Source organism: Mesocricetus auratus, unplaced genomic scaffold (genome assembly GCF_017639785.1).
Source record: "Mesocricetus auratus isolate SY011 unplaced genomic scaffold, BCM_Maur_2.0 Super-Scaffold_6730, whole genome shotgun sequence".
NCBI lineage: Eukaryota > Metazoa > Chordata > Mammalia > Rodentia > Cricetidae > Mesocricetus > Mesocricetus auratus.
Genome location: NW_024429184.1, coordinates 48,145,642 through 48,166,018, shown reverse-complemented (window position 1 = coordinate 48,166,018; position 20,377 = coordinate 48,145,642). Strand labels below are relative to the sequence as shown.

The 20,377-nt window shown below is 37.4% G+C and overlaps 1 protein-coding gene across 2 annotated transcripts in view; it reads left to right on the top strand.

Annotated features, from left to right (window-relative positions):
• Cnbd1 (cyclic nucleotide binding domain containing 1) overlaps nucleotides 1–20,377 on the top strand; it is a 400,564-nt gene that overhangs the window by 48,049 nt on the left and 332,138 nt on the right. For both annotated transcript variants that reach the window (XM_040741326.1, XM_040741322.1), the window contains one exon: nucleotides 17,178–17,333. In XM_040741326.1, coding sequence (XP_040597260.1) covers nucleotides 17,178–17,333 — 156 coding nt within the window. The remainder of the gene's footprint in view (nucleotides 1–17,177; nucleotides 17,334–20,377) is intronic.

Here is a 20,377-nt window from a genome sequence, read left to right as displayed (position 1 = left end):
AATATTTGGAATATTTTATGAACAGAAGAAAGTAGAAGTGCTATACAACACACCTCTCATCTCAAAGGTACTGAGAGAGAGGTTAGCGTGAGCCTGCACATATGTCTGTACACCACATGCATACAATGCCCTCAGAGTCTAGAAGAGTTCTTTGAATCCCCTCTTATTGCATTTACAGACATTTGTGAACCACCATGTGGATGCTGGGAATTGATTCTGTGTCCTCTGCAAAAGCAGACAGTGCTCTTAACCCCTGAGCCATTTATCCATCGGCAGATTTCTAGAATTTTAAATATATTTTTTTCTAAGAACTTTGTTTTATAGAAATTTAAAGATCAAGCTGTTGCCAAGGGCCACGTTTAGGTCCATGGTGCAGCCACAGCTGGGATCTATGTAGATGTCTGTGGCCAGTGTCACCCCAAGAGGCCTTAGGAACCATGTGAAGTGAAATCAGAGGGCTATGTTGAGCCAACCCTGCCCTTCACTGCCCTTGGAAAGCTGGCCTTGCTTCTTGTTGGTCGCTGAGCTTTGTACTTGGGAGAGAGAGCACCACACCTCACCACAGGCTAGGATGAACCTACCTTGAGGAGACGAATATAGGGGAGCTGACTTTGCCCTGCACACTAGGTAGTTGGCACCAGGGGCTTCATCTGACCTGCCGGGCAATCATCCAGGCCCACAACTGGGGATTGGGTTAACCTACCCTAACATCTACCCCAAATAGGTCCTGCTGGAGATCGTGAAGGGACTGGTCCTGTAGATCTTTAAAACCTGGGGTGGCCACAGGATACCGCAGAGGAGGTATGATCCAGTGAGCATGGTGTACCAAAACGGAGAGGCTTTGAACCAGACAAGTGACTCATTGCAAGGAACCTTTTCCATTCAAGCTGATATAGTATACAAAAGGTGTACCTTATATGACACACCAAAGCCTTCTTTATCACCAAGATGGATGAAGAGGTGATGGAGAGGCAGGAGGGAAGAAGGAAAAACAGATTTTTCTGTTCCTGATGTGGTTTTATTTTTTTTGGTTTATTGGGTTTGTTCCTTTTGGTTGCTTGCTTGCATGCTTGATTACTTAGTTTTGTTTTCTTTCATGGAGTGGGTACAGCAGGGATGAAGGGGAGTATGGGGGGATTTGGAAGTGAACAGAATTGGGGGTTCATGATGGGAAACACACAAAGACTCAATAAACACGTTTTTTTTTTAAAATAATCACAAAACCCCCAAAAACGAATAAGTCAGGCAATTGAAGGTACCATCTGTGGAATGGAAGAAAATCTTTGCTAGCTATAAATATGACACATCCGTGTCCAGAGTATAGAAAAATTTCAAAGAAAAAGCAAAACCAAAAGATAAGCATCAAATTAAAAGTGGGTTTTGAAACCAAACAGAATTCTCAAGAGAAGAAATACAAGGGAAACAGTTTGAAAAGACATTCTTAGCCAACAAGAGAATTTTGTTTTGTTTTCTGGCAAAAAAAAAAACTCACTGTGAGATTAGATTAGTTCCAAACTCACACTACTTCTATAGCGGACTCTCAAGTTATCAGATTTCAACATACCTAGCTCTTAAATGCAATCTGTGTTTGACTTATTCTTCCGGGGATTTTTTTTATATTTCCTCAAAATAAAACTAAACAAAGCACCCCACTGAGCATCTTCACTGCAATAGAGTTTCTAATACTGGAGATATTCTAAATAGCTGTCAAAACATGTGTGATACAGAGTACTTAGAATTTACCAACAGACGTTTTCCTTCTTAAGTATTGTCAACCTCCATGACCAGTAGTCACGGTTTCCAACAATGTGGGAATTCTTCAGTTACTTCATGGATCCTCCTATTTCTTGTCTTTTTCTTTGTATAACTTCACTTCTAAAATTTCCTACAACTCAAAGATAGAGTGCCTCTATCACGCAAATAACTCCAAGCTTACCAGCCCCTATACCCACATGCTTCTTCTAACCAAAACCATCACAACAGTGCCAGTAGTAAACACATTTTTTGGCACAATCCAACTTTATCATTTGCAGGTACCATTAAAATTGCAAACATGTGTTTTTTAAGAATCAGATGTAAACTTGATTGTGTCTTTTATCTTCATGCAAGGAAATCTTACCCATATAGGAAATTTCTAAAAATTATCATTTCTTTGCCATATGCATTAGTACATCCCAAGTCTCATTTTTGTACAGTAATGTGTTTGATTTTGAACACTGTCATAGTTTGAATACATTGGTCCCCATAAGCTCATAGGGGGTGGCATCAGGAGGTGTGGCTTTGTAGGTGTAGATATAGCCTTGTTGGAGGAAGTATGTCATTATGGAGGTGGGCTTTGAGGTCTCTCTTGCATAAGCTTTGCTTGGTGTGACACAGACCACCTCCTATTGCCCGAATTAAATGTTCTTCCTTTATAAGAGTTGCCATGATCATTATGTTTCTTCACAGCAATCCCTAACTAGGACAGACACAATAAACAACAAAAGCACATCACTAAGGCAGTTGGTGATACCCTGGCTCTGGGTGGAAGGAATGGACACTCAGGTGGGAATGGTTCTGACAGCCATGTGGCCACCAGACACCTCCAAAGACTCAGGTTTTAGCTCCAATCCTGAGCCTCTCTGTGGCCACTGGTGTGAGTGCAAGACCGGGACTTCAGCTCATACCCCAGCCACAATAGGACCATGGACCCCAGAATGGCACTTGTGCATTGCCTTGAGTTGTAACAGGAACATCAGACACCAGCACAGACTCTGGGTAGAGTTGGGCCACAGACCCCAACAAGGCCCTTGCCTTCAGCTCGGGGCCACATGTTGCCATGCCATTGAGTAACAGTGCAGGCCACTCAGATGTGGGTGCATCTTGGTCCTCAGTCACCAAACCAGGAGGCTGGTTTGATTCTGGGTTTCTTCTTGGAGCTCTGTTACAAACAGAGCCAAATATGCCAATCCTGCAGTCTGGGCCCCGATGCCTGACTTACTCTTTTTCTGTACAGAAGCTTTTAGTTTTATGAGGTGACCTGTATTGATTAGTGTCCTAACTTCCTGAGTGACCAGAGTCCTATTCAGAGAGTTCTTGTCAACACATACATGTTGAAGTATACTCTTAATTTGTTCTTTAGTAGTTTTAGGTTCCAGGTCTTAGGTTGAAATCCATGATCCATTTGAAGGTGATTTTTGTGCAGAATGAGATGTAAAGATACACTTTCATTCTTCTACATGTAGAAGTTTAGTTTCCACAGCACTGCTTGTTCTAAGGTACTGTTTTTTTGACACAGTGTATATTTTTTTGTGTCTTTTTCCAAAGTTAGGTGGCTGTGTATTATATATGACATATGAATGTTATTTGATATATGATTCATATATCAGTCTTTGATTCTATTCAATTTATCTATTTTTCGGCCAATATCAAGTTAATTTTATAAATACAATTTTATATTATATTATAATAACTTGAAATCAGGTGCGATGATATGTTTAGCAGTATTCTTTTAGTTCATGATTGTTTAAATATCTGTAGGCTTATGATTCCATATTAATTGTAAGCCTGCTTTTAATATGTATGTAAATAATGGTTCTGTAGTTTTGGTTAGAATTGCATTGAATCTGCACATTGCTATCTGTGAGATGGTCAGTTTCATAATAACTTTCAGGACTGAACACGGGAGATCTTTCTAATTTCTGAGGTCTAATTCGAATTCTTTCTTTGGTGTCTAAAAGTAGCCACTGATGAGTTGATCATAGATAGCTATGAACACATACTCATATGGATTTCTCTAGCTAACACCATAAAGCCAAAGCAAACCAAAACATTAATGTAAAAAGGGGATTTGTAGGTTTCAGGGATGTCAGTTGATTTGGGAATGACAGAGATAAGATATAGTGACAGTGAGAATAATCAGAATGCATTATATACATGTATAAAAATACCCAAGGATACATTTTATAAATAAAAACACAAAACTTCCAAATTAAAAGTAAAACAACTCCTCTAAAAATATAAATGTGATACATTGAAGGGTAAAGCATAGAAGAAGATATCAGAATAAGATTTTTTTGGGCATTACTGATATTGTAGAGTCTTTTCCTCCTTCACAAATGGAGACATTTTTCCTTAAAGTTTAAGTAGCCAGTTATGCTAACATTATTTGTTATGGTATGGAATTCTTAACAGTGTAGACCAGTGTAGCACCATTGACTAGTACATAGTACACCTGCAAAAGTAATGTATTTGGTTGTTGTATTATCTTACAAATCTTATTGATCAAACAACGAACAGAATTAAGGAAGAAAGGCCTATTTTGATCTGCAGGAAATCTATAGTTCAAAATGATATGTGGAAATTTTAGAACTTCTGCAAGATATGCCCCATTGGAGGCTAGAAATGTACTTTCCTGTGTCCCCAAAGAGAACCTTCCAGTCAGTTCCAGAGAAAGAAACTTGTTTATTCACTGATATTTACTTATGGTGATGAGTCTACTTGAAGAAGTTATTACACAATAGAATAGGGAGATTTTGAAAACCCACAAGCTACATGTTTTCTCTATTTCTTCTCAGAAATTAAATGTAATCTCTCATTAAATGGCAGAGCAGCTGAATGGCTAGGGTGTTAGATACTCATTTTTCCTTCAACAGTTCATAATATTTTCATGTAGAAAATATTAGTACCAAGACCTTATCTATAGATGTGGAAATGGGATTGTAAAAGGAAATAGATTTGAGGCAGTGATGGGAAAATATGAGAGCTAGGTGAACTAATTTAGGAATACAGAACCAATCATGATAAGTTAAAATTGGCAACATAAAGCGTAACCACACAGGTGTGCTACCAATTGAGCAATGAGGAAAATGAGTAGAATGGTCAAAGTGGAGAAATAAAACATTTCATGCCTGAGAATGGAAATTATTGAAGAAATGAGCATGATTTTTACCAGAGTTAAACATTTTGTGAATTGAATTATGAACAAAAGAAATTTGGGTTATCAGTGATGAAAGAACATGATACTTTATTATTTTATAAATTTATATTAATATAGTTGATATAGTAAGTTTTCTTGAGAAGCCTTTAATTTCTTGATTTGAGCTTCTCGAATTTATCCTCAGAAAGACACATAACATTCTTTTAAGTTTCATTTAGACTTTCTTTCATGTTTATATCCTAACAGTTTATAATGCATTCTGTTGGAAGATGTCTTTCTGTAAACATGTGTCTGATTGGTTTGAATAAAGCACTGTTGGCCAATAGGGAAACAAGATAGGTGGGACTAGGAGTCTAGAAGGATTCTGGGAATTGTAGTGAGGAAAGCTCTTGCGATGTGATCTCCTGGGAGCAATGGGTGCTCAGGAGTGTGTCCTCAAAGAGATAAGTTCTTATAAAATATATATTAGTAATTATGGGTTAATAATCAAGTCAGAGTTAGCCAATAAGAAATCAAGCAAATGTCCAACAGCTTCATAATTAATATAGTGTCTTGTGTGTTATTTGGGGGCTGAAAGCAACAACAGGACCCAGGTGGCAGGCAGGAAGGCTAAACGTTACACTATTCTGATAAAGATATTAGTATTGTAATTTAAAAAATATGTAAGACCCACTGTTATTTATTTACTTACTTCTTTATTTATTTAGTAATGGAGATGGAACTCAGGTCCTTATATATGCTGGGAAAGTACTCTGTAGCTGGCATAGAACCTTGGGTTCCTGCCTTTCTTATTTGCTACTTTGTGTGGTCTGTGTGGTATGTGCATTTGTTTGTACCTGTGCATGTGTACGTGGAAGTCAAAGGATGACTTCAGGAGTCTTTTTGAATCACTTTCTAGATTAGTGTTTTGATAACAGGGTCTCTCATTGAATCCAAAGAACATTGTTTCAGCTGAACTGATGGGTTGAAAGGCTCCCTGGATCTTTCTATCATAGCCTCCCAATGCTGTCATTACAGTCATCAGCAACCCTACCTTGCCTTACACTGGTCTTGAAAATATGAGCACAGGTCCTCTTGGTTCTTTATCAAGTGTCATTACCCACTGAATCATTATCCAGTGCAAACAGTATTAAGTTTTATTGAAACAGATTTTTTCATGCAGAATATTCTGATTACAAATCCTCCCAGTTCCTCGCCTCACCTCCACCAAAGATAATCTATTCTTTATCTCACTCATAGAAATATAGACATCTAAAATAATTGAATAATTTAGTATTAAACTAACCAAACCAGAATAGAACATAATAAACAGACAGAAGAAAAAGAACCAAAGAAAAAGTTCAAGAAATACATATATGTTCACACAAAAGTCCCATAACAGAAACATCATATATACACAAAGAAGTTGTAATATAAAAAAAACAATAAAATTTAAGGGAGAAAGAACTCCTGAAAAAGCATTTTGAGACAAAGAATCTTCAAAAATGCCATTGAGTTATCTTTGTGTTTGCCATCACCTGCCCAGTATGGGGCCTCGCATTAAGAATGGTTTGAATATCCAGTGAGACTCCTTTGGAGAAAATGAAATTTTCTTTTGAGGGTTGTTATCAGTTGGAGATACCTTCTGAGTTACAGATGGGAGCTTTTCCTCTCTCAGCACTGGGACCATGTATGCCAGACATGTTCAGGCCTGTGCATGTTGCCACAGGCTCTGTGAGCTAATATGTGTTTTGGTCCACCTGTGTTCAGAAGTTCTTCTTTCCTTGGTATCCTTCAGTACCTCTGTCTCCTACATTCTTTCTGCCCCCATTTATACAAGGCTCCCTGAACTCTGACACAGGGGGTTAGGATTTGAGGCAAACATCCCATTCAGGACTGAGTTTCCAATTTCTCTCAACCACTGCACCTTGTCTAGCTATGGGTATCTGTATTTGTTCCACCTGCTGCAGGATGAAGCTACTCTGATGATGGATGAGCAAGACATACATCTCTGAGTACAAAAGAGTATTGTTAGGACTCATTTTACTGTTGTGTCCTTTTAAAAGAATAGTAAAATGTAGTTTTCCACTGGTTCCCTGGCTTATTTTTCTCAGGATGTTGGTTACCTAAGCAGTGTCAGTGATGGATTCCAATTGATGGACTGTTTTAGCTAGGGTTTCTATTGCTATGAAGAGATACCATAACCATGGCCAATTCTTATAAAGGAAAGCATTTAATTGTGGTGGCTCATTTACAATGCACAGATATAGTCCCTTTGTCTTGGCAGAAAGCAAGGCAGCATGCAGGCACACATAGTGCTAGAGAAGGAGCTAAGGATTCTTTCATCTTGACTCAAAGGCAACAGATATTGTTCTGAAACAATGGGCGTGGCTTGAACATATATAAGACCTCAAAGCCTGTCCAAAGCTCTCCTCCAACAATGCTATACCTACTTTAACAATGCCACACCTCCTAATAGTGTCACTCCTTATGGGTGCCATTTTATTACAAACAACCACACGGAGCAACCCTCAAATCCAATCGGGTATTTGTTGGCTAGTACTACAAACTGAGTGCCAGGATTGAAGTAGTGCATCTTGTATGCAGGTCACGATTACAGATCAAAGGGTTTGTGGCTGGATAGATGTTACCTTTCTTCTTTGGTACTTTGCAGAGTCAATTCCAGTACCATGAACATTAGTCATGAAGAGGTGAAGAATCTAGGTAGGCACTAGTTTGGTTTCTCCTGTTGATTGAGTTATGGAGATATAGGACCTTACCATTAATTTGTCGAGATCAACCAATATTGTTGGCAATAGTTAAGATTATTTGAGCATTCCCATTGAATGCCTTTGGCCAAAAATTCAATTAGATGTACCCCAGTCTCAGAAATGGTAGCTTTTTTGGTGATGAAAGATGTCTAGTTGGGGATCTATATCATCCATTATGTGATAATTTCATTTATTGCCTACATATATGAATTACTTTATGAAACTTCTACAGTATTTGATTTTTATATGATCCTTCAAATGTTCCTTAGTTTTACCTGGGTATGCCCTTGCTCACCAACTCTTCTTCACTCCACATTTGATCTTCTACTCCTCCATCCACCCATAATTATCTATTTCTCCTTTCTAGGATGATCCAATCAACCCCCAGTCACTTACTGTATACTAATATCTGTGGTTCTACTGATTGTTGCCTGCTTATGAAACACATAAGAGCTAACATCCATATATCAGGGAAAACATACCCTATTTGTCTTTTTGGGTCTGAGTTACTTTACTCAGAGTGATTTTTTTTCATGCTCCATCCACTTAACTGAGAATTTTATAATTTTGTTTTTTTAACAGCTTAGTAATAATCCATTGTGAAAATTTACCACATTTTCTTTATATATTCATCCACTGATGATGAACATGTAGTTTTTCTTCCAATTTCTGACTGTCATAAAACAGCAATGAACTTGACTGAACAAGTGTCTCTGTTATAGGATATAGAGTCTGTTGGGTATATGTCCAAGGATGGTATAGCTGGAATTTGAGGGACATTGATGTTTTTCTTCCTGAGGAACCACCACACTGATTTCCATAATGGCTTCACAAGTTTTACTCCCAGCAGCAATGGATGAGTGTTTTCCCTTATTCCCTTGGTTTTTTTGTTTTTTTTTGTTTGTTTGTTTGTTTGTTTGTTTTTTTTGTTTTTTGTTTTTACGAGACAAGGTTTCTCTGTGTTGTTTTGGAGGCTGTCGGTCCAGCCTGGCCTCGAACTCACAGAGATCCGCCTGCCTCTGTCTCCCGAGTGCTGGGATTAAAGGAAGCCACCACCCGGCTTCCCTTGTTTATCTTAGCCTTTCTGACTGGTTCAAGATGATCTCAAAAGTTTTTATTTACATTTGTCTAGTTATAAGGATGTTGAATATTTCTTTGGTGCTTCTTGACTATTTGTGTTTGTTCTTATGGGAATACTCTCTGTAGATCTTTACTTCACTTTTTAATTGGGTTGTTTTCTTGATGTCCATATTTTTGAGTCCTTTATACATTTTGATATTAATCCATGTGCTGTATAGTTTTGTGTCAACTTGACACAATCTAAAGTTATCTGAGAGGAGGGAACCTCAATTAAGAAAATGCCTCCATAAGATCTTGCTGTACATAAGTCTGTAAGGCATTTTCGTAGTGATTGATGGGAGAAGGCCCAACCCATTCATTGTGCATAGTGCCATCATTGGATTGACAGTCCTGGATTCTATAAAAAAGTAGGTTGAAAAGCCATGTTGAGCAAGGCATTAAGCAGTACATCTATAGAGCCTCTGTATCAGTGCTTGCCTCCAGGATCCTGCCCTTCTTGAGTTCTGGTCTTGACTTTCTTTGATAATGAACTGCTGAAATACAATGTGGAAGCATAAGGAAAATAAACACTTTTCTCCCCAAGTTACTTTGATTATGGTATGTCATCATAGAAGTAGCAACCATAACTAAGACAGTCTTCTATGGGATGTGCAGTTGGTTAAAAAAATCTTTTCTCAATTCATAGCCTGTTGCCTTGTCCAAATGATAGTGTTCTTTGCTTTACAGAAGCATTAGAGTTTCATAAAGTTCAATGTATTATATTGTTCTTAATGTCTGTGCTAACAGAGAGCCTTTTTTTCTTTGCCAATAAGTTCAAGGCTATGCTCAATTTTCTCTTCTACCAGATTCAGTGTATCTAACCTTATGTTGAGTTCTTTGATGAACTTGGAGTTGGTTTTCTGTATGGTGATATGCATATATGCATATATTTATTTGTATCCTTCTGTATGAAGTTATCCATTTTTTCCAGAACTATCTGCTGAAGAGCCTGTGTGTGTGTGTGTGTGTGTGTGTGTGTGTATGTGTGTATTTCTATATGAAAGTGAAAACTTCTAAGAGACACCTTCATAACCTTCATAGATCTAAGGGTATATATGAAAAGATTAGAGTGATCTCATACAAGTAACTTAACAGCATACCTGAAAACTCTAAAACAAAGCAAAAAAATAATAAAAAAAGAAAGCCTGAAAGTAGTAGATAGCAAGGAATAGTCAAACTCAGTGCTAAAATCGGTGAAACAGAAATAAACAAAATTACAAAGAACTAATGAAACAGAGGGTTAGTTCCTTGAGAAAATCAATAAAATTGGCAAAAGCTTATCCAAATTAACTAAAAAGTTTAGAGAGAAACATCTAAATTAACAAAATTAGAGACAAAAAGAGGAACATAACAGACACCAAGGAAATCTATAGAAACCAGATATACTTGAAAAGTTTGTACTCCACTAAAATGGAAAATCTGAAAGAAATGAATAGTCTTCTTCATATATAATGCAGAAAAAATTCAAGATCATTTAAGTAATTTAAGAAGAACTATAACCCTAAGAGAAATAAAAGCAGCAATTAAAATTCTTCCAACAACAAATAAAAATGCCCAGGTCCAAATGGCTTTGTCACAGCGTTCTACAAGATGTTCAAAGAATAATTATTGCCGATATTCCCAAATTTTTCACAAAATAGAAACAGAAAAAACATTGTCCATTTCTTTTTATAAGTTCCCAGTTACACTGATATCTAAACCACATAAAATATAACAGTGTTACAAACCAAATTACCATATGAAAAAATATAGAGATATTTTCAGTAAAATACCCAAGTTATAAACGTTAGAAAGATCACCCACCATGATAATACAGCCATTTTGTCAGATATTATAATGGCCACAATAGTTTGTTTCTTTGGTCCATTTGGTTGGGATATGTTTTATACACACACACACACACACACACACACACACACACACACACACACACATATTTTTTTTCCCTGAGGAGATGTTCCTTGATGTTAAGGTATGTTTCTTGAATTCAGCAAAAGAATGGATCCAGTTTTCACATCTAATAAGTGTGTATCTTTTTATTGGGGAATTGTGAACATTGATATTGAGACTTATCAATGAGCAGTGACACTTAACTCCTGTTTTTTCTTGTGTGTATTGTTGTTGTTGTCTTGTTTTTTTTGTTATTGTTGTTGTGGCAGTGGTAGTAGTGGTGGTGGGGGGTATGTGTGTGTGTTCGTGCACGTGTGTGTGTTTGTGTGTGTGTGTGTGTGTGTGTGTATGTATGTGTGTGTGTGATTTTCTGGTCTGGGATTATTTATTCCCTCTGTTTTCTTGAGTGAAGTTAATTTTGGAGGTTGTTGTTTCCTTTAAAGTGCCTTCTGTAAGGGTAGATTTGAAGTCAATTTTCATGAATTTGGTTCTATCTTGGGATTTCTTATTTTATTCATTTATTATCAAAAGTTTTGCTGGATATTGTAGTCTCGAGTGACACTGTGTTCTCTTAGAGTCTATAACATATTTGTTAGGTCTTCAGAGTCTCCATTGAGAATTCAGATGTAATTCTAATAGGCCTGCCTTTATAGTTACTTGGTCTTTTCCCTTTTCATCCTTTAATTTTCTTTGTCCCGCACATTTAATGTTTTTATTTTTATGTGTCAAAGTGATTTATTTTTTGTTCCCATCTAGTTGATGCTCCCTACGCTTCTTATACCTTGATGTGCATCTCTTGTTTAAAGGGGCCTGGTTCAGTAGTGTGCTGGTTATTCAGCCGTCAGACTGGTGTCTCTGAGCTCCCACCTGCTCAGGTCAGCTGTTTCTGTGGGTTTTCCCACCATGGTCTTGACCCTTTGCTCATTACTCCTTCCTCTCTACAACTGGATTCCAGAAGTTGAGATCAGTACTTAGCTGTGGATCTCTGCTTCTGCTTCCATTAGCTACTTAATGAAGGCTATAGCATAGTATTTTGGGTAGACATCATTCTCATTTTTGGGGAAGGGCATTTAAGGTAGCCTCTCCACTATTGTTTAGGTTCTACGTTGGGGTCATCCTTGTGGATCTCTGGACATTTCCCTAGTGCCATATTTCTCTTTAAACCAATGTGTCTCCCTCTATTAAGGTATCTCTTTTCTTTCTCTCCTCTATTTATTGCCAAACTCAACCTTCCTGATGCCTCATGTTATCCTTCCCTCTCCTCTTCTTCCCTTTTGTTTTTCCTACCCTCCCAATGCCCCCTCCCAATTTGTTCAAGAGCTCTTGTCCCTTTTCCGTTATCTGGGGGACCATGTTTATCTCTCTTAGGGTTCTCTTTATTTCCTAGCTTCTCTGGTGGTATGGATTGTAAGACGGTAGTCCTTTCCTCTTTGTCAAATATCCATATAAGAGTAGTACACACCATGCTAGCCTTTCTATGACTGGGTTACCTTACTCAGGATGGTTTCATCCAGTTCTATCCATTTGCCTGTGAATTTCAAGATTTCATTTTGTTCCTTTGTTTGTTTTTCTGATGAGTTGTACTACACTGTGTGAATGTACCACATTTTCTTTATCCATTCTTGAGTTGAGGGGCAAATAGGTTATTTCCAGGTTCTGGCTATTACAAATAACACTGCAATGAATATAGGGGAACAGATGTCCTTATTGTATGAATGTGCATCCTCTGGGTGTATGCCTAAGAGTGAAATTACTAGATTTTGAGATAGACAGAGTCCCATTTTCCTGAGAAATTGCCATACTGACTTCCCAAGTGGCTGAACAAGTTTGTACTCCCACCAGCAATGGAGGAGTGTTCCTCTTTATCCACATACTTTCTAGCACAAACTGTCATTAGTGTTTTTGATTTTAGCCATTCAGATGGTATGAGATGTTATCTCAGAGTTGTTTTGATTTGTATTTCCCTGATGGCTAATGTCTTTCAGCCATTTTAGATTCCTCTACTGATAGTTCTCTGTTTAATTGTGCACCCCACTTTTATAATTGGATTACTTAGTGTTTTGGTGACCAGTTTCTTGAGTTCTTTGTTTTTCTTTGGAAATCAATCCTCTGTCAGATGTGGGTTTGGTGAAAATATTTTCCCATTCTGTGGGATGCCTTTTTGTCTTGTTGACTCTGTTCTTTGCCTTCCAGAAGTTTCTCAGTTTCAGGAGGTTCCATTTATTAATTGTCAATCTTGGTGTCTGTGCTATTGGTGTTATGTTCAGGAAGCAGTCTCCTGTACCAATTCATTCAAGAGTAACTTAAACTTTCTCTTCCCCCACACTGGTTCAGTGTGGCCAGATTTTTGTTGAGATCTTTGATCCATTTGACCTAAAGTTTTCTGCATGACGATAGGTATGGATCTATCTGCAATCTTCTACATGTCAGCATCCAATTATACCAGCACCATGTGTTTAAGATGCTTTTATTCTCCTTGTATAAGTTTAGCTTCTTTAGATTCTCACAGATAAATACTGAGTTGAATTCCTGGAATTCAGGTGCAAAGAGGGAGGAGTAATGAGCAAAGGGGTCAAGACCAGACTAGAGAAACCCATAGAAACAGTTGACCTGAACAAGGTGGAGCCCATGAACTCCAGACTGATAGCTGGGAAACCAGCATTGGACTATGCCAGAGCCCTTGAATGTCAGTTTGGAGGTCTGGGCAACCTATGGGGCCTCTGGTATTCATCAGTATTCATCCTTAGTATATGAATGGACTTTGCAAGCCCACTCCACTTAGCCTAGACACATGGGGGAGAATCTGGGACCTGCTCTAAATGATATCCCAGACTTTGAGGATTCCCCCATGGAAGGCCTCACCCTCTCTGGAGAACAGAAAGGGGATGGCATAGGGAGTTTGTGGAGAGGGCAGGGGACGAGGGCAGTGAGAGGGAACTAGGATTGATGTGTAAAATAAGCTTGTTTCTAACTTCAATAAAAATATAAAATGAATAAAAATAATTCTAACTTCTTTGTCAAAAATCAGGTATTCATAGGTATGTGGATTAATATCAGGATTTTCAATTAGATTCTTTTGGTCTACCTGTCTGTTTTTGTGCCAATACCAAGCTGTTTTCATTACTATAGCTCTACAGTAGAGCTTGAAGTCAGGGAGGGTTATGACTCCAGAAGTTCCTTTATTGTATAAGATTGTTTTGGCTATTCTGCTTTTTTCCATATAAAGTTGAGTATTGTTCTTTCAAGTTCTGTGAATAATTGTTTTGGGATTTTGATGGGAATTGAATTTAATCTGTGGAAGTTTTTGGCAAGATTTCCATTTTTACTATGTTGATCCAATCTATCCAAGAGCATTTTATGGTATCTTCTTTAATTTCTTTCTTTGAAGACTGGAAGTTCTTGCTATACAGGTCTTCCACTTGCTTGGTTAATATTACCCCAAGGTATTTTATGTCGTTTGTTGCTATTGTGAAGGGTGATATTTCCCGGCTATCTTTCTCAGCCCATTTATTGCCTATATATACTAGAACTACTGAATTTTTTGAGTTAATCATGTATCCTGCCACTTTGCTGAAGGTGTTTATCAGTTGTAGTATTTCCCTGGTAGAATCTTTCTTGTCACTTATGTAAACTATCATATCATCCACAAATAGTGAAAGTTGGAATTCTTTCTTTCCAAGTTGTATCTTTTGTTGTCTTTTTGCTCTAGCTAGAACCACAATCACAATTTTAAAGAGATATGGAAAGAGTGGACAAACTTGTTTTGTTCCTGATTTTAGAGAAATCACATTGAGTTTCTTTCCATTTAGTTTGATATTGGCTGTTGGCTTGGTGTATATTGCCTTTATCATGCTACATATGACCCTGTTATTACTGATCTCTCCAAGACATTTATCATGAAGGGGTGTTGGATTTTATTCAAGGCTTTTTCACCATATAGTGAGATGATCATGACATTTTTCTTTTTATCATTTTTTATTTTAATTTTAAATAGCTTGTTTTACATGTCAATCCCAGTTCCCTCTCCCTCCCCTCCTCCCGCACTCCCCTTCCCCCCCTACCCTCCCACCCTATTGCCAAATCCTTCCACATAGGGGATATCTAGAGTCTGTCATTTTACTCTGGGTAGGGTCCAGGCACTCCCCTAAGAGTCCAGGCTGAGAGAGCATCCCTCTTTGTGCTATAGGCACACGAAGACTGTTTGTATTCCAGGGATAGACACTGATCCACAGCTCAGGGCCCCATAGGTTGCCCAGGCCTTCTCGCTGACACTCACATTTGGGGGGGTCCAGATCAGTCCCATGCTGGCCTCCCCACTGTCTGTCTGGGGTCCAAGAGCTCTCCCCTGTTCAGATCTTTTTAAGTTTGCTTATATGGTGGATTACATTGATGGGTTTTTGTATGTTGGACCATTCCTGCATCTCTGGGATGAAGCTCATTTGATCATGGTGGATGATTTTTCTGATTTGTATTTGGATTCTTATTTGTCAGTATTTTATTGAGTATTTTTGCATCAATGTTCATGAGTAGTTCTCTTTTTTAGTTCATATTTGTGTAGTTTTGGTACCAAGGTAATTTTTGCCTCATGAATAGTGTTTGGCATTTGTTCTGCTGAATTGCCTGTAATGAGAAACATATCTAGAAAAAAATCTAATTATCCACTAACTAGTAAAATATAAACAACAGAAAAAAACCTTTTGAGTAAATATGCACAATTAAATCTCCTATAGTAGCAAAATGCTTAAATTACAGTGATGAATTTCATGAATATATTGTTGAAGACTTCAAAAAATCAAGCCATAAAATTCATCAGAAGAATTTCTAATAAATTTATGATACACAAATGTATAATTTTATTTTTATATAATATTTACCTTTTATGAATATTACTGGAAATAAAGACAATACAAACAAAATCTAGGCTGTATTTACATCTGGAGTCAAGTTCTTTGCCTACATGAAATAATTGCTCTTTGCTGTATATACTGGTCATGTATATATAGCATTGCTTATAATTATTTTTTTCTCCTTTGGTCTTCTTTCTTCTATTGTATTATGACTATTCTTTTTAAATTACTTTTTGCCTTGCAATTAAAAACAATGTCCCAAATACACTATGTCAATAATAGAGGATAAAATAGAAGTATCTTTCTAGTAAGCAATAAGATTTCCATAAATAATTTAATGAATTTCTGTCATAAAGAGTGAAAATTAACCTATACATAATTGGTTTCAGAGATACCAAGAAGCACAAACTGTCAATTGAAACTATTCATAATTTGGATTATTGAAAAATCATAATTATTTTTGAACAAAATTTCATCTTTTTAAGAGTTTTGTTTTTTGTTCTCTAGAAAGACTTCTAGTATGATTTCCTTGTAATAGTTTGTCTCCTTTTCAGCTTGAATGTGTCGGCTTATATGTCTTTGTCTCTCTGTGTGTCTTTTTTCTGAGTATCTCTCTATCTCTGTATGTCTCTCTCTTTGAAGAAATGATGTAGTTTCTGAAATCTCCTTAATGAAAGAGAAGTGTTGGTCCCAGTGTTTCAAGATAATGAATATGTAATGCATAGCATAGTAACCAGCACACTTAACAATGCAGCAAATGTTAGATGTTAATGTGATAATTTACTGTTATCATTTTAAAAACCATCTAAGTACCTTTTAAATTCTTTCCAAGTGTGCTAATGACCTAATTTATCATCAGGACTTATTTGTGATTGTTTAGATTATTTTGTTGCCTATTTTCTTCTTAAAGATGAATATTGTATTTTAGTTTTGTGTTCTTAAAGCTTTCCAAGACTACTTAACAGATATCTTGGGAAATAGTCAAAATGCATTTAGTCATACATATATTGGAAGACTGAAGTGTACAACAAGTCATAGAATATGAATATGGTTGTGGTAATTATCGCCAAGATGTTTGTAGTTTATAATTGGAAAACAACAATGAAAAATATGGTCTATAGCTGGGCATTGGTGGTGCATGCCTTTAATCCCAGCACTCAGGAAGCAGAGGCAGGCAGATCTGTATGAGTTCGAGGCCAGCCTGGTCTACAGAGCGAGTTCCAGGACAGCCTCCAAAACAATACAGAGAAACCCTATCTTGAAAAAAAAAAACTCAAAAAAACAAAAAAACAAAAAGTGGTCTATCTGGCAAAACCACTGATATATAAATAAATCTGTTGTATGGAATGGGAAGAAAGGTTTCTGATTTGTAAAATTTCCTTGAATTATATAATAATTTAAATGCTTACAAGTTGTAACAAAATCACATTATATATTTTGAAAATATTATATATATGCTAATTTGTAGGCTTATGTACAATGGAATACAAATATAACTACACTAGTGACTGAAAAATGGAAGCCCTAAGAAAGAATTCTATTCAAATATTGATTTATTGCCAAACATGTATTTCTACAATTGAGAGAAAAGTAGCACTCCATGTAAAAGTTTTATGCATTGTGAAATATTATTAATGTTGTCTCTTTGCTCAGAAAATGTATTAGAAAAACTGATGAAAAGAGTCTTCAACCTGATGAGTCACACAACATAGCTTTGTATCTCAGACAAGCACGTGGCGGTCCTAGTATTTATGAAGAGCAAAGAGGTGCAATGAAGTTTACAGAGTTCTTAGCTATCTTAAAGAAACTGTGAGTATTCTTATCGGTACAATATGTGTCACTGAAGATTATTGTGACTAGTATTTTTAAAAGTTAGTTTTCAGTTGTTTGCAAACGAATGCATTATTCAGGAAAAGCAGAATGTCTGGAGACTGTTCCTAGATGACAAAACTTTCATGAACTCAGTTCTCATGCCATGCCATGGATATACTTCTATGTGACTGCTCATTTCAATTTTGAATTGTAAGAAAAACATGTGCTTGTAGTGATGTTAAGTAACAAGCTATGTTTGTGATTTCATTAGTTTTTAATTACTCAGTGGCCTTCCACAGAATTTAAACTGTCTTTTCCATCACAGAGCCTTTAAGCATGCTTAATTTTTATTACATTTCATTTCTTTGAATATATTGTCTTGCAGTTGAGACACAACTGTTTAGTAGTAGAAGGAAGAGAAATGGAGAGGGATGGAATACAGGGACAGGAAAGCAAATGAGGAGATTAAATACAATTGCATCATTTACCTCTTCTCTTTCTGTCCTCTAAATTTTCCCATATACCTCTATTAACTCTCTTTCAAAGTCATGGCCTCCTTCTTTTATTAATTACTGTTTCATACATATGTGTTTCTTTACTTATATAAGGAATATCTGAACTAGTTTCCACAGCAGTTCTCTAGGACAGCTGTGATGAGCTATTAGAACAATATATATGCTGAAATATGTTTTAGCTCTTCTATCCTTGCTGCTTGATACCAGCACATTTCTGTTTTGTTGTTGTTGTGTATCGTTATAAACTTAGTGGCTTAAATAATGTGCATATAATTTTTATGCATGTGTATTTCGCTTTTATTTTAATATCTTTAGGAGTCGTGTATCTGGTTTTCTTAATATGTCAAAGTTTCGACCAAAGTGTGCAGTGAGTTGTTAATTTCTGGAGCAAGAAACTCTCTTCCATCTTTAGGCTCTTGCTGGCAGGATCTTGAATTCCTTACAGTTGAAGAGTTGATACCTTCCCTTTCTTGTTAGCTCTCAGCAGTGACATCAGTTTTCGATAACCCCCATATCCTCACTATGTAGTTTTTTCATATTCTGCCTCTTAACATGAGTGTTTACCTTTTCAAAGTCAGAAAGGAGGAGTCTGCCCTACTTAAATTTTAATTCATTAATTTATTAATTACTGTTGTGGAGTGGTACGTGCCATGTAAAGGCCAGAGGACAGCTTGGTAGACTTGATTCACTCCATAGACCTTCTTCTTTTTTCCTTTTATAAAAATTAAATTAGAAACAAGCTTGCTTCACATGTCAATCCTAGCTCCCTCTCCCTTTCCCTCCCCTTCTTCCCTTCCTCCCCCACAAGCCCTACAGCCCCCCACCCAATCCCCATTCCATGCCCAGGGAAGGTAAGGCCCTCCACGGGGGATCTCCAGAGTATCATTTCATCCAGGGCCTAGGCCCTCACCCAGGAGTCCAGGCTGAGAGAGCATCCTTCATTGTGGGAGGTGTACCAAAGTCCATTTGTATGCAAGGGACAAATACTGATCTACAATCCAAGGCCCCATAGATTGCCTAGACCTCCTCATTGACACCAACATTCAGGGGGTCTGGATCAGTTCCAGGCTGGCCTTCCAGCCATCAGAGGTCCAAGAGCTCCTCTTGTTCCGGTCAGCTGTTTCTATGGATTTCACCAGCCCAGTCTTGAAACCTTTGCTCATGACTCCTCCCTCTATGTCACTGGGTTCCAGGAGTTCATTTCAGTGTTTAGCTGTGGGTATCTGCCTCTGCTTCCATCAATCACTGGATGAAGGTTCTAGAAAGACACGAAATGTAGTCGTCAAACTCATTAGTGGGGAGGAGCATTTAAGGTCGCCTTTCCACTATTGCTTAGTTTTCCAGTTGGCGTTATCCTTGGAAATCTCACTAGTTCCAGAACTATTCTCGTACCTATAATGACTCCCTCTATTATTGTATCTCTCATCTTGCTCTCTTCTATTCTTTCCCCAACTCAACCTTCCTGCTCTCCCATATCCTCCTCTCACCTCCTTTTGTCCCCCTCTCTATTTCTGGCTCCCTCTCCCCTCCTCTCATGTTTCCAATATGCTCAGGAGATCTTGCCTCATTCTCCTTGTCTGGGCTAACATGCATATCTTTATTAGGGTCCTTCCTAGTTTCCAGACTCTGTGGCAGGGGGATTGTAGGCTGACAGGCCCATGGTCCATTTCTAAAATCAATATATTAGTGAGTACATACCATGTTTGTCTTTTTGTTACTGGGTTACCTCACTCAGGATTGTTTCTTCTAGTGCCATCCATTTGACTTCAAATTTCAATATTACATTGTTTTTTTCTGCTGAATAGTACTCTGTTGTGTAAATGTGCCACACTTTCTCTATCCACTCTTTAGCTGAAGGGCATCTAGGTTGTTTCCAGGTTTTGGCTATTAAAAACTATGATATGAACATAGTAGAGAAGATGTCCTTGTTATATGAATGTGCATCATTTAGGTGTATGCCTAAAAGTGGATTTGCTGGATTGTGGTAGACTGATTCCCATTTTCCTGAGAAATCACCACATTGATTTCCAAAGTGGCTGTAGGAGCTGATACTCCCACCAGCAGTGGAGGAGTGTTCCCCTTTCTCCACATCCTCTCCAGCATAAACTGTCATTGGTGTTTTTGATTTTAGCCATTCTGACAGGAGTAAGATTGTATTTCAGAATTGTTTTGATTTGCATTTCTCTGATGGCTAGGGATGTTGAGCACTTTCTTAAGTGTCGCTCAGCCATTTTAGACTCCTCTATTGAGAACTCTCTGTTTAGTTTTCTACCCCACTTTTTAATTGGATCCTTTGGTATTTTTGAGACTTATGTCTTAAGTTCTTTATAAACTTTGGAGATCAGGCCTCTTTCAGATGTTGGGTTAGTGAATGTCTTATCCCATTCTGTGAGCTGCCTTTTTGTCTTGTTGACTGTGTCCTTTGCCTTCCAGAAGCTTCTCAGTTTCAGGAGATCCCATTTATTAATTATCTCAGTGTCTGTGCTACTATTGTTATGTTCAGACAGCAGGATCCTGTACTAGTTC